General features: G+C 37.6%; 1 protein-coding gene across 5 annotated transcripts in view; it reads right to left on the bottom strand.

Moving 5' to 3' along the window:
* Positions 1–13,456, bottom strand: part of TCF12 (transcription factor 12) — a 160,012-nt gene that overhangs the window by 115,266 nt on the left and 31,290 nt on the right. For all 5 annotated transcript variants that reach the window (XM_082060687.1, XM_082060685.1, XM_082060688.1 and 2 more), the window contains exons 4-5: positions 3,135–3,208; positions 1,809–1,877 (exon numbers count right to left, since the gene is read on the bottom strand). In XM_082060687.1, the coding sequence (XP_081916813.1) occupies positions 1,809–1,877; positions 3,135–3,208 (143 nt within the window). The remainder of the gene's footprint in view (positions 1–1,808; positions 1,878–3,134; positions 3,209–13,456) is intronic.

The following is a 13,456-nucleotide window of genomic DNA, read 5'->3' as shown; positions in this document are numbered from 1 at the left end:
AAAATAAAGCTTTCCTACTTTTTTCTTTTTTCCCCACAATAGATACATTCCAAATTATTCAATTATATAACAAAACATTCAGCCTATGCAAAGAGATTTTGCCCACTCATGTCTCAGTTTGTACCTTTTCACAAGTTTAAGATCATCACGGCCAATTCTTATACAAATACGCACTGCCCTTTCAGTGTTAGAAAACTATTGAACATCATTCACTAATCGAAAAACAAGGCTCTTGTATACGGTTTTCTCAAGCCTTCAAAGATTCTCAGCTGTCAACGTTAGGTCAAAACACCATTGAAATAAGAATATTTTAGCGTTTACTAAGGTACTATCAGAGACTCTTAAAATAAACTAAACTGCTATGGCATATAAGAGAAGGATATTTGTGACCTAGCTATTCATCAAAAGATTAAAATACATAAACACTCTGCCCCAAGCACAAGAATATACATCCAGTTTTCACAGTGAAATGACGCTACCAGTGTGTTTTCCCCACTTCCCCAAAAAACTGTATTCAGATCAACATTCTTCAACAATTCCATGAATAAATCAAAAAGAGTGGATGAACAAAGATATAGTAAAGTTTGCTGATAATAAAAATCATTTTTCAATCATCCTAACTGTTAGTGCAGAGTTGCAAAGCAATTTCTCCAGGAAATTTACAATAAAACAGCCAATAAAATTTTGTGTAAATAAATGCAATAAAAACATGTCAAAAAATAAGTCAATGTCATAACAATGTAGTAACTACTCTACAATGTAAGAAAAATATCTTCTTTTTCTACACAGTTTTTGATACAATATAGCTCCAGGGCTCAGTGACAGTCAACAAAGGCAAAACTTAGTAACAAGTAAGAAGGAAACAGAGAAAGCAAGGATCATTATATCATGCAGAAATTGATGCTATACCCTCACCTTGACCACCACATGCAGCCATAATCTCCCTGACTCTTAAATTATACAGAAAATGCAGAAAGAACTAAGCACAGATTAGGAGAAGTTACTATACAAGGAGAGGCCAATAGATTACAATTCTTCAATTTGATTGAGGAGAGACATACAAGTGGCATGTAAAATAATAATGTTTTGGGAAAAACAAAAGAATTATGAAGTCCATCAGTGACAACCAATCATTGCTATTCAGAACACAGGAACACGGTGGAAATCAGTTAAATCACTGGTCAGCACACTTAAGACAAAAACATTAATATTTTTGCCGCAAAACACTTGTAATTATTGCCAAAACTGTAACAAAAGCTAGAAAAATTCACAACTTGCAGAGAACGAGTCCACCAATAGCTATGAGAACAATGCCAGACAGGTTGGCTCCGTCCAGGACGTGTCCTAAGCCCCTAAGTGCGGAGCTTTGCCAGGGGAGTACAACAGTAAAAGTGGCAAAACATTTGCCCTATACTTATACTCTTCCCTTAAGCACCATTGCTGGACACAATCAGACCATCCATACTGACCTGAACAGACCTTCAGCAGCAGTTAGGAAAGGGCAGGAAAGGAAGATTTCCTTTGGCCAGTCTTCCACCATCTTACTTAATTAGCCTTTAACAAGTATGTACTTAACTATCACCAGATTCCAATTCTACTGAATTGGAAATTGCTTATCTTTATGTACCTTTGGAAATTCCAGCCAACAACCTAAATTCTTCAGTAATTTGGTCACTGTATTGTGACCTTTAAAGGAAAAGTCCAGGAGTAAGCTGCACGTAGATTTAAAAAAACCAACCAACCAACCAAACACCCCACACAAAACCAAAACCACACAACACACATAAAGTAAAAAGAATAAGTGATACCTCTTGAGGTTTCAACTTTTCTATGTCTGTGGAGAGGTCTGAGCTTTTTCCATGAAGACTACCATTTTCCTGCAAACAGGCAAGTAGTAAGAACAATTAGGACAACAATAAAATTAAATATTGAAACTATGGGAAAAATCACTGCATTTTGTAGTTAAACAGCACCGCAAAGACAATTGTAACTTATTTAAACTCTGTATGTTAATCACCACAAGGAATAACCTAGGAATTTTGAATGCAAAGTGCATCACCATATGATTATCTGATTAACCATATATATATGATTAGTATAGCCACACAGCAGAGGAATCACAAACTCAAATTCCAGTCAGGTCAGCTTAACTCATGAATTATTAAAATTCATCAACAACATTGTAAATGAGTTCCAAAATACCAAACACTATAAGAATATGAGTTACTTGAAGCTGCATAATAAGAATCCATTTCAAATGTAGAAAAGGCATCTAAAGGCTGGGCTTCACACACAATGTTTTAAAAGAATGCCCAATTTCTATGCTGCAAATGCGTACTTCCACAACCCATGGAGTTCTTCTATCTTTTTGTTACTATAACTTATTTACCGAGGATCAATGGAAAAATTAGGACTTCTAATGCTCTCTTCCAAAGTCAGAGGTTTTAATAATATCCAGTGAGCTGGATCTATCCACTTCACTCCAAAGCAAGAGAAAGCTGCAAAGGTGCGTGAGCTAACTCAGCTCTCTGGATTTTTAGGGAGTTGATATTCATACAAATTAAATAGAGTAGATGAAAGGGAATGTGATTTACTAAGCGGAAATTTTGCTTTTGACCATCGAGTTGGGTTTTTAAAGAGCAATGTTATTTTAGGATATAGATACTATCAGAAACCTTTAGCTCAACAAGCAGGACAGATGAAGCTCCAACGGGAACAGGAGGAAGGTATTTTAAAAGAGAAGCCTCTCTCCAACATCATGACATAGCACATACTATAGCTGGCTAATGGTAATGGAAAGGCAAGCATTCCCTATACTGCCAATAAATTGGCTCCTGGATAAGTAACATGACTTCTATTTTCATTTTCTGACCATGAGGTAAATAAAAAGCATGCTCATCATTCAAGTATACACTTATGTATGGTTTATCTTCATAAATTCTTAACCTATATATTTTTTAGTCTTTGAAATCTGAATCGCTATTGCGGCACATCAAAGTCATTAAAGTCTCTAAATGATGCTAATTTGTGTATTTAAAGGAGCTTACCCTTCGAAAACATCACCAAAGCATCTGCTGATTTTCACTATATATTCCTATAAACTTTCACTATGAATTACTATGTGGGAACCTTACCCTTGAAGATTCATATGAAGGACTTGGCTGACCACTTGTTCCCCAGGACGTGGCACCTGTTCGCTCATCCATACCTAGCAGTAAGAAGAAAAATACAGACATATAAGAAAAGATAGCAAAAGCATAATGTTCTCTGATGCAACCTGAAAGCAAATTATCTACTTCCATAGAATTAAAGGAAATTCATCTGCTTCTGTATACTTAAAGCAGTATTTCTAAACATTTAAGATGAACAGTTCCCCTGTTAATGAAGCTGACTACAAAGCAACCTACTCATTTGGACACCTGCAGCTGCCAAAAACAGGAGCATAAAAAGTCAAGAAGATTTGCCAATCTGCAGTGTCTGCCCTATCCCATCCATAAGAAATTATAATGAGTAACAAGATAAGCACAAAGATATTAGCCTGGCTTTTTGCACAGCCTGATTCATCCTGCATCTTAAGCACTGAACATTGCAGCAGGTACTGTGAAACGCATACTCGTTATCTACTCTTTGCCCTTATGTCTTGCTGGAGTATTGTAAAATGTGCGAAATTATTTCCCTTACTTGGTATTACATGCAAGATATTTTAGCATAAGGGGGGGAAAAGGCAAGACAGACTGGTTGTACTTCAATGGCTTAAAAAAAACCCACAGAGACTCATGGTGTCTGCCCTACTAAACAGGAATCTTTTTTAACTCTGTAACGGTTCTTTTAGAATCAGTTCCCTTTATGCAAATTCAGGCTACAGCTCAAAAGAGAAGAGGGAAGGAAAAAAATAGGGAGATCTTTAAAGTCGGTATCTACATACATATCTCATGTATTATCAAGTCAACAATTAGAAATACTGTTGCCAATGCTTTCTCCAACTGCTTTATATTCAAAGTTAATTAGTAAAATCATCCTTAAACCACATTCCAAAACAACTAATTGCAAAAGTACCTGAATTCCTATAGCAAATTCATTCATATAGGTTAAGGTTACTATTCTAGTAACTACATTCCTGATTATCTGTATCAAAGATTTATTTTTTTGTAACAGATGGAAGACTTCCATCTGGAATTGCAGGACTTCCATGCACTTTGACCTACAAAACACAACTCATTAGTTGCATGTCACCCAAATTTCTCTCATAAGGAGTTTTAAGTAGAGCATAAATTCTTTATGTGATTGTCCTGGTTTTGGCTGGGAGGGAGTTATTTTCTTCCTCATAGCTGATCTAGTGCTGTGTTTTGGATTTAGAGTGTGAATGATGTTGATAGTACACTGATGTTTCGGTTGTTGCCAAGCACTGTTTATACCAAGTCAAGGACTTTTCAGGGAGAAGGCTAGAGATGCACAAGAAGCTGGGAGGGGGCACAGCCAGGCCAGCTGACCAAAGGGATATTCCAGACCACCTGACATCACGCTCAGTATATCATTTTGGGAGAAGCAGCAGCAAGGGGGGACATTCAGAGCAATGGCGTTTGTCTTCCCAAGTAACTGTTAGGCGTGATGGAGCCCACTGTCCTGGAGATGGCTGAACACCTGCCTGCCCAGGGGAAGTCATGAACGAATCCCTTGTTTTGCTTTGCTTGTGTACACAGCTTTTGTTTTACCTATTAAACTGTCTTTACCTCAACACACAAGTTTTCCCACTTTTAGCTTTCCGATTCTCTCCCTCATCCCACTGGGGGAGAGTGAGCAAGCAGCTGTGTGGGGCTTAGTTGCCTGCTGGGGTTAAACCACAACAGTGATGTATATTTATTAAGCTTTTTAATATCATATTTTATAAATGTCACAATTTATAAATAAGAGCCGAGTGCAAGTTACTCCATACAATCATCCCCAAACCTTAACTTTATCTTGCAACTATAAATTTTCATGCATATATCTCATACTGGCCACACTACAAAATAAAACACAAGGAAATACTATAAATAACTACTTACGAAATAATAGCATTCTAGCAATTATTTCCTTAAGAAATGCGTTTTATGAAGCTAGAAAATACTTTTTTAACGAAGACAGCCTGCAGAAGTCATGTTAAACTTCGAGCACAGTACAACCACCCAGATAAAAACTATAGACACCTTTTGTGTACTGCAGGAAAGATCCTCAAGGCTGGAGAAAGCTCTTTGAAAATGCGAAACCACCACTATATCGAGCCAGCAGTTTGTGGAAGTTTGCTGCATTTTGCAGCTGACAGCATTGCTGTTTTATTGTAACTGGTCCAGGAGCTGAGTAAAAAGTCGTGGCTGGCACTGACAAAGGCAAAAGTAATCTTCTGGCACAACTGACTCTTTTCTGCCAGAAACAAAAGTGCTAGTAATCCAGTGATTATCATAACAAGTCTTCCGTTGCTCTAGTTTCAAAAGAGATGTAGTAGGAGGCGGGGGGCAAGAAAAGAAAAATATTTTACTGCAAGACAAAGTCAATGGGAAAGTCTAAGACACAGTACATTATAGCAACCCATTTAGGAAATATGTCAGTAGATAATGGATATGTGTACTGTTTAGATGCATGACCCCTACAGTAAAACATGTTACTCACTTAAAAATTTGAGTCAGTGGGACATAAGGACTTATGTTAAGGTTCTGCTAAATCAGCTCCAGAAACCACTAATTCATCACGGATGTGAAAGGGCGCAGGAAAGCTGTGCCAGCAGAGCACCGACACCGGCTGCGCAGGAGCGGCTGCCGCGGCTCCGTCTGCTTAACCAATGCAAAAAAGGGGGAAATTCAACAACTGCGTGTTATAAAGGTCTAATAACACAGACACAGGCAGAAGTATGATGAGGTTCTACCCCCACTTCCTTTTTTTAGTAGGCATTGAGGATGGAAAGTAATCGAAATGACTCATGAGTTGATTTCATAGTTCTCAATCGAAATGGGCTCCTTCTCCAGCAGACAGGCCACAGTGTAACTAGGGGTTAATTCGGCGAGCTTGATCTTTGTTGGAGCAGACTCAGCCACAGCCTGGGGCTGGTTTTGGCTCAGCCAGCACTGTCCCGGGGAGGACGGCAGGACGTCCCCTGCCCTCGGCCAGCACAGACGGGGCACAGCCCAGAGCCGGGACCCCAGCCAGGCCGTAGGAAGGGCCGAGCGCTCCTCACCCACCTCGGGAAGATCGGGCCAAACAGTCACGAGGACGCTTCCTGGCTTTATGCACTGGATTCTAAAAAGGTTTTGCTTAATGTCGCTTTTAAGATGGCGCTGTGAGCATTTCAAGCTCTTCTAGAAGAAAAGCTAAAGAAACCTGTTGCCTCATTGGTTCAACATATGTATTCATTCTAAAGGAACAGGTCCAAACATTCACCTAATAAAAAAAATTGGATCTTACAATCAAGTTGAAATGAAAGTTGTTGTTCTTGCTGGTATAAGACACAGACAACCATATTTAAAATTTATTTCAAGAGACAACAGCTCTAATGTTCATGTAAACAAGATAATATACTTTATAGGGTCACCATCTGCTATGATGTTGATCAAATAAATGATTTGACCGAAAAAATCACATTGTAGATTGTTACACTAGGTACTCAAGGTATGAGTTTCTATCTTTTATAACTTCTTTATCCAATTTTGTTTCAGAGTAATGATATTCCTTCAGATAAGATTCAACAACTGAAATCAATTGCAAAAATACTAGACCACAAACCATAACAGCGTTGATTGTATTTTGCATCTTAGACACCCAAACAAATCAAATTACCATTAGATCCTATATTGCAAAGGTCTACTGTGAAGTATGATACAAATCATTATCTAAAATTATATTTTAGGTCTAGACTTTCTAGTAAGAGGATGCAAAGAGAAATATTATTTGATGGAGAAATACTATTTCAATTAAAATTTTAAATTTCAATAGGTTAAGACTAGCTCTCAGCATCTTCTTGTTGATTCCAAATAGAAACATTTCTCATTTTATAGTACACTTAATATTTTTAATAACAGAGTAAAATAACTTAGATTCTAAAAAAAGTACTTGAAATTTGCAAGTCAGATAAACAAGTAAAGACAAGATATAGTTCCACACATTTATTACAGGGTGGAGGCATGGAGCATTCAAAACCAAAAGCAGCTTTGACAATACATGTCATGTGGTGGGCTTAAAATATACAAAGCTAAGGGCATTAATCAAATTGAGAAGAGAAATGAAACCAGGCAACCTACCAACAGTCTAACCACTTAAGTGCCATCGGCATAAATTCAGATGTAACATTCTAATATAGGTAAAAGACAAACCACTTTTATTTCAAACTATATAAATAGAGGGCTTTCTCTCCACCCGCCCCCAAAGGCAAGGCAAGGGGAAGTACCACACACACACACCAGATGAGAAACTTCGAATCTCAGTCCATACTGTTTCTTGGAGAATGTACTGACTGCCTTCCAGCATATGGATATTGATCTCCCCCATCTCTCTGCATCAAAAAGGAAAGATCCTCCCCAGCATCAGAACTGCTTTTAGAGGCACCGGTGGGAGCAGCAGAGCAGTATCCCTTTTTGTACCTTTTGCTTCAGAAGATGAATGGAAGTGCTATGGATATGTCACAGAAACACTGTCTTGAGTCAGAGGTGTCTGGTACAAACTCCGGACTCCTCAAATCCTTCAGAAAACTGCCCGAGAATTTTATTAAATTGCATGATGCTGCTCACTCAGTCCTCCCTGTATTGAACCACTGAGTCACAGATTGAACACATCCATTCTGGGGTTAACTATTCATTTCAATATCTTTGCCCACCTGCCCAGTGAGGTTTATAACCACAAGAGCTGAGGTTGTTAACCACCACCCTCCACTAGCAGACCTTTAAGGGAGCAATGAAGCCCTGCAGGGATTGAAGCCACCCCGAAGAGGCACCGCTTATCTCAATTATTACCCATAAAACACTAGCTTCCATTTGAATATTTTTCTTTGCAACCACCAGTTTGTAAGATCTGCCTGAAACATCAATAGTGATTATTAATAGCAGTAAATAAATCAATTTGCATTTTTGAAACATTGTTTATCCTGGAGAATCCCAGAGCACGATTGGCTGACATTGCAAAGAATAAACATTCGTTATGCCAGTTACTGTGGAAATTATGTTAAGAACTGGCAATACGTTATGCTAGACAAAATTAATTTCTATCCCCAGAATAAGCAAATCACAATTAAAACTTCAGTAGAACAAAATTATTCAAATAGGAGGAATGTACACAGCAAGTATAAAACTTGCCTGGGCAACAGCCAAAACATAGACCAAAATCAGGATTGACTGGTGTTAAAAATTAGTTGTAACCCAAAATGTATCAGCAAATAGAATTGTCTCTTTATGGAAAGCTGTTTAAAACCTACACTTCCATACAGAAAATGACTTGCAAGAACAGTATTTTCTTAGGTCAGAATACAATTTCGCAGTGCACAGTTGAACTTTTCTTAATACAACAAAATACTTACATTGTATAAAGTCAAAGGAAAATGGAAAAAATCATGCTCATTCAGGAAAATTGATGAAAAGCTTAAATATGTTTTAACAGTGTCTATTAACATCAAAAGTCAGTACCGGTAATACAGTTCCTGTATAACTATCAAATATGTTTTAGATTTGTCTCCACTCATTACCTAAATACAATTTGCTATTAAAAAAAAAAGGCAATTACTACTTTTAACTTAATTTCACAAACAATCCTATTCATTTCTTGTAATAAGGCCCATGTATTCCCTGAGAACAGCAACATTAAGTTATTAATTCCCGTAACAGCAGCAGCCTTACACATCAGAAGTTACCCACTTCTCCTTCCTCGTATTCTCTGCTTCCTAGACTCCAAATCACATCAACGCACTGAGTGACCTGGCATGACCTGGACACTTTGCATACAATACAACCTACTCGAAATAAAAGTGGAACTGGCATTTCCCACCCAAACTGTACTAAACCAGAAAACTGCAGATTGCTACACCCACCTTGCCAGAAAAATTACATCAAGTACAGTTCAAAGAGGAAAGCTTATTTATACCATATCTAATATGCTGTATGCAATATATTTGTTATTTGTGTAAGTTTATTCATACAGTTCAAGCATAAGTTAATGACCAAAAAATATAAGAATCAGCATTTAACCAAAGTTTTTTGGTTTTTTTTAAAAAAAAAATTTCCTTACAAACACACAGAGGTGCTCAGAGCACTATGCAGTAAAGCTATTCTTCACTCCTGAAAAAATATTTCCCTTTATTAATACGGGATTTAATGTTATTCTTCCATCCAATATAATGTTAAAATTCTAAAAGAAAAATTAAAATGCTCATCTTCACAGATTATGTCCTGTATATAAATAATATTTACATGTGTGCATACAGAGAGTGTATTTTGAAACCTCCTTGGTTCCAAAAGTGAATAAAGCAAACCAGCTTAGAGATCAAGCCTTTAGCAGGGATACAACCCAGAGCTTTTATTCACATGCAAACACACACACAGTTAAACTGCTATTAAATTGCATCTTATTCTCCTCTCTACACTGAACCATGAAGTATCAGACAGAATGCCTATAACAAGTCAGTCTCAGCCCTACAATATTCACTATCATAATAATCCATTCTACTGGCAAATTTTCCTGTGGTTACTTCAGTTATGACTCAACAGCTTTATATAACTGCACACTTTAAAATATACATGTATTTTTATATACACCTAAATCAAGACCAGTGTCACAAGACTGCACACACCAGACCAAAAATATTCAAATACAGCCTCAGTCAATAGCTACTGTTACCAACTGTATCACAAGAGTACAGGAAACTGCCAATTCAGGCACCACAACACAATACAATCCGAGTTATGCAGCGTGTAACTGAGATGCAAACTCTCATGGGCAGAGAACACACTCCAACTGTGACAGATGCTCTAACAATGTGTCTAAAAATGTTAAGAAAAAGTGCTTTCACTCTTTTACTGTATCACAAGGTGTCAAGCAAACTTTGACCCTCTTGAAAACAAACTCCAAGATCAACCTGGGGTCAGTATTTGTTCACGGTGTTAGTGATTGTCATGGATCTTTATATGTGTACAATTAAAATTATCCAGTTGCAGCAAATTAAAAGTACTTTGCTCATATTTAGAAGATCACCAATACATTAATTAACACAAAACCAGGACACCTTTTAAGGAAAAAGAGATCTCTGATGTACCAACCAGTTTAAGAAGAAAGAAGAAAGAAAAAAAGAACTGAAAAAACACATTTGTGAGAAAAAATAATCTATTTTGAATTTCTGAGTTCATGTAGGTGAACCAGAGAAATAAACGTATCAGACAAAAACCCAGCACCTTAGTGAGCCAGGATTTTGAACTTTAAATAAAATGGCAAGTATAGTATACAGTATAGCCAAGGAAATGCCAACACAATTCCACTCTATACACTTCCATGACTGGAAACAAAGATACATAGTCAAGATCACAGAAGTCTTAGTCTGGTCTTCAGAAGATCTAGATCAAGCTGTTTCCTAAAAGCATGTGGGAGAAAACCTATACTTTGCTAAGGTACATAGTATCTCTAGATCAGATTTTTGGCTATCCCACAGTACTGAAGTCTAAAATCCATTAACAGCAGCATGGCACCTCATATTAAAACAATAAACATGTTACATTTTTCATAAAACAAGCATGTGGAATACAAAGAAGTTTGAAAAGTTTTCAAATTTACCTCTAGACAGGCATATCATTAAAAAGAAGATTTCTTCTGATTACTTGTTCTAAAGAGCACATTGAACAGACTCACTCACAGGACTGAACTCTCATTACTGAACAAAGCAAAAGTTACACATCAAGGTCGCGTGTTCTCTTTGTAAGAGAATTCCGTCTCTTTCAATTCAGCTGGGGGAAAAGTGTCTATTATACGAACATGTCAACATTAAACATAATCTTTTAACTCTAAACCTGAAGTTTATCTGCTCAGTATTTAACCAGGGAAGAATGCAAGCACTGCACATCTGTTCATCTAAGCCAGAGATGTGGTAGGCTAGCTCTCAGTTACATGTGAAAAAGCAATAGAATAAATATAGCAGATGTTCTCTTAGGTAATTATTACAACCTGGTTCACTTATCTCTGTCCTCTTTTGCCAAAAACGAGAAAAAAAAACCTCCATGCTGCTTCATTTTCATTAAAGAAAGAAGCTTTTGCAAGGTTAGGGCTTCACAATCTGCCCTGCAGCACAATGAAGTGCCCTGCTGGTTTGTCCAGAGGAAAGATAACACCTCTTCCCTTGGTAAAAGAGACGCCTAGAGCAAAATGTGTTTTCTTCTATTATTTTAGGCATGAAGAAAAAAAAAATTAAAGTAAACTATCAAAAACTTCCAAGAAGCATCTCCACCTGCATTTACACAGTCAAGAATTTGAGCTGACGCAAGTCAGCCTTAGCCTGCACTATCACAGATTACTTTTTCCGTATGCATTTTGTCCTAACTAGTGCTCCATAAGCTGGCTGGAATGTAGTAAAGCTCTTGCCAGATGTTCTCCTTTTGCAGAGGCCCAAAACCAACAGTTCTCAATAATTCCATTAGTTCCAAAAGTCATGGCCAGAATCCAGTCTGAATAAACGATGGAGATCTGGCACAGCCTGTGCTGCCAGCAGGACCCTCAGACACCTTTAAAAAAATCCAACAAATCCAAACAAAGAATAAACCCCAAGAAATCTTTTTTTCCTCAACGTTGAGACATTTCTTACAACCACTTCTGTGACTGACAGAGATTCTATTTGTAAGAAAACGTGACATTCCCTGTCAAAGGAGAGAAATCTGTCTTTAGATTTCCCAGATATCATTATATCTGCCCAAATATCCAGCTCCGTGCCGCCCGGGCTGTTGGCTGCCCGCTGAGTCAGGCAGGCAGGCTGTGCATTGACAGCTCCCTTCGAGTGAGTGGCAGTAAATGGTGTGCCCACGATGCTGGAAAGCTGCTATGATAGTTCCATCTCCGACACCAATGAACAAGGTAGAAGGAAGATTGCCGCCTGATGTTAATGGGCCTTGTATTAATCCATAGCCACACTGCAGCAACTGAGATGGCTGAGGGAGCCCAGTTCAATCCCCAAAAAAGTTTGGGTTTGTTCATTAGCTGTTTCCACTCTTCCCCTTTATTTAAAGAACCATTGAACCAAGATGTCTCATCACAGGTCACTGAAGTAATAAGCTGCCTGACACCTGTATTCACTAGTTTCTTCCTTCATAAGCAAAAGGTATTACCTGACCTACTAATTTCTGCTGCACTTCGAGATCATCGGCACTTCAACATTCTTCTACTAGCACATCCATGATGTTACTGTTGATACACTGGAAAGGTTACCTTCCAACAACAAAGTTACACAGAGGATCAATAACACAGAAGTAACAGCTCTAGAGAAGTCAGGATTCCCTGTTCATATGCTGAAAAATAATTGTAACAGTTTAACATTGCTGGTTTAACAGAAACATCCAATTAGTCTGAAAAGAATGTAACTGTAAATGTATCACACAAAGAAACACACACACCCACACCCACCCACCCACCAACAACAGAAAAAAACACCTTTTCTATTCCAGAAAATAACTACTAAATCTGGCAGGATCTGGGTCTGGTGGAAATGAGTCCAGAAATATCTACATTTGCTAGCAAAGATGTCAAGATTTTTCCAGTTGTACTTCTTAACCAAAAAACACAACTTCTTTTTCCTGTTTGAAGACTTCACTTCTCTTCCCTCTATTTGTTCTGCTTGCTTTTCATTTAATACTCCATAGGCTGGTTAGACTGTGTAATGTTTCTCCTTGGCTTAAATCCTAAATATCACACTTTTTATAGAAATGTGAGTCTTCAATGCTCTTCTTGTAACAAGTGTTACATGAGCTAAAACACTCTTAATAAAATGCACTTAGAAACCATGCACACTTCAGGAGCAGAACTTTGATGGACAAGTTAGAAATGGAATTTATAGTCAAGTAACCCCATTTTAAACTGCCTTAATTCTCTAACAATACAGCTGGAACTGACATACCTGTTGCTGTTCAAGTGTACTCATGCCTTTGGTTTATTCTTTTTGTTTGGTTGGGTGTGTTTGTTTTGGGTTTTTTTTAATGAGTAAACAAAATTTGCTGCTGCTGCTTCTCAAAGTATGCTGGTAATGCAGTTCCAGAAGTTATAACTAGAAAATGCTGAAAGCCAATAAAATGCAGTGGGCAGTTTTTCTGTGGTAAAAGTACCCTCGCCTAGTAATTATCCTTCCTACAATAATAATAAAGTATTAAACACTTCCAAACATTGATTGAATAGTCTTTTGTCAAAAAGCAAGTAGCAATCAATAACTTATTTTTTTAAAATTCCTCCTCCCAGGACACTTTATAAGTCCCTCCTT

The sequence above is a fragment of the Streptopelia decaocto genome, assembly GCF_964273445.1.
Source record: "Streptopelia decaocto genome assembly, chromosome: 9".
Lineage (NCBI taxonomy): Eukaryota > Metazoa > Chordata > Aves > Columbiformes > Columbidae > Streptopelia > Streptopelia decaocto.
This window is presented reverse-complemented; position numbering and strand designations above follow the sequence as displayed.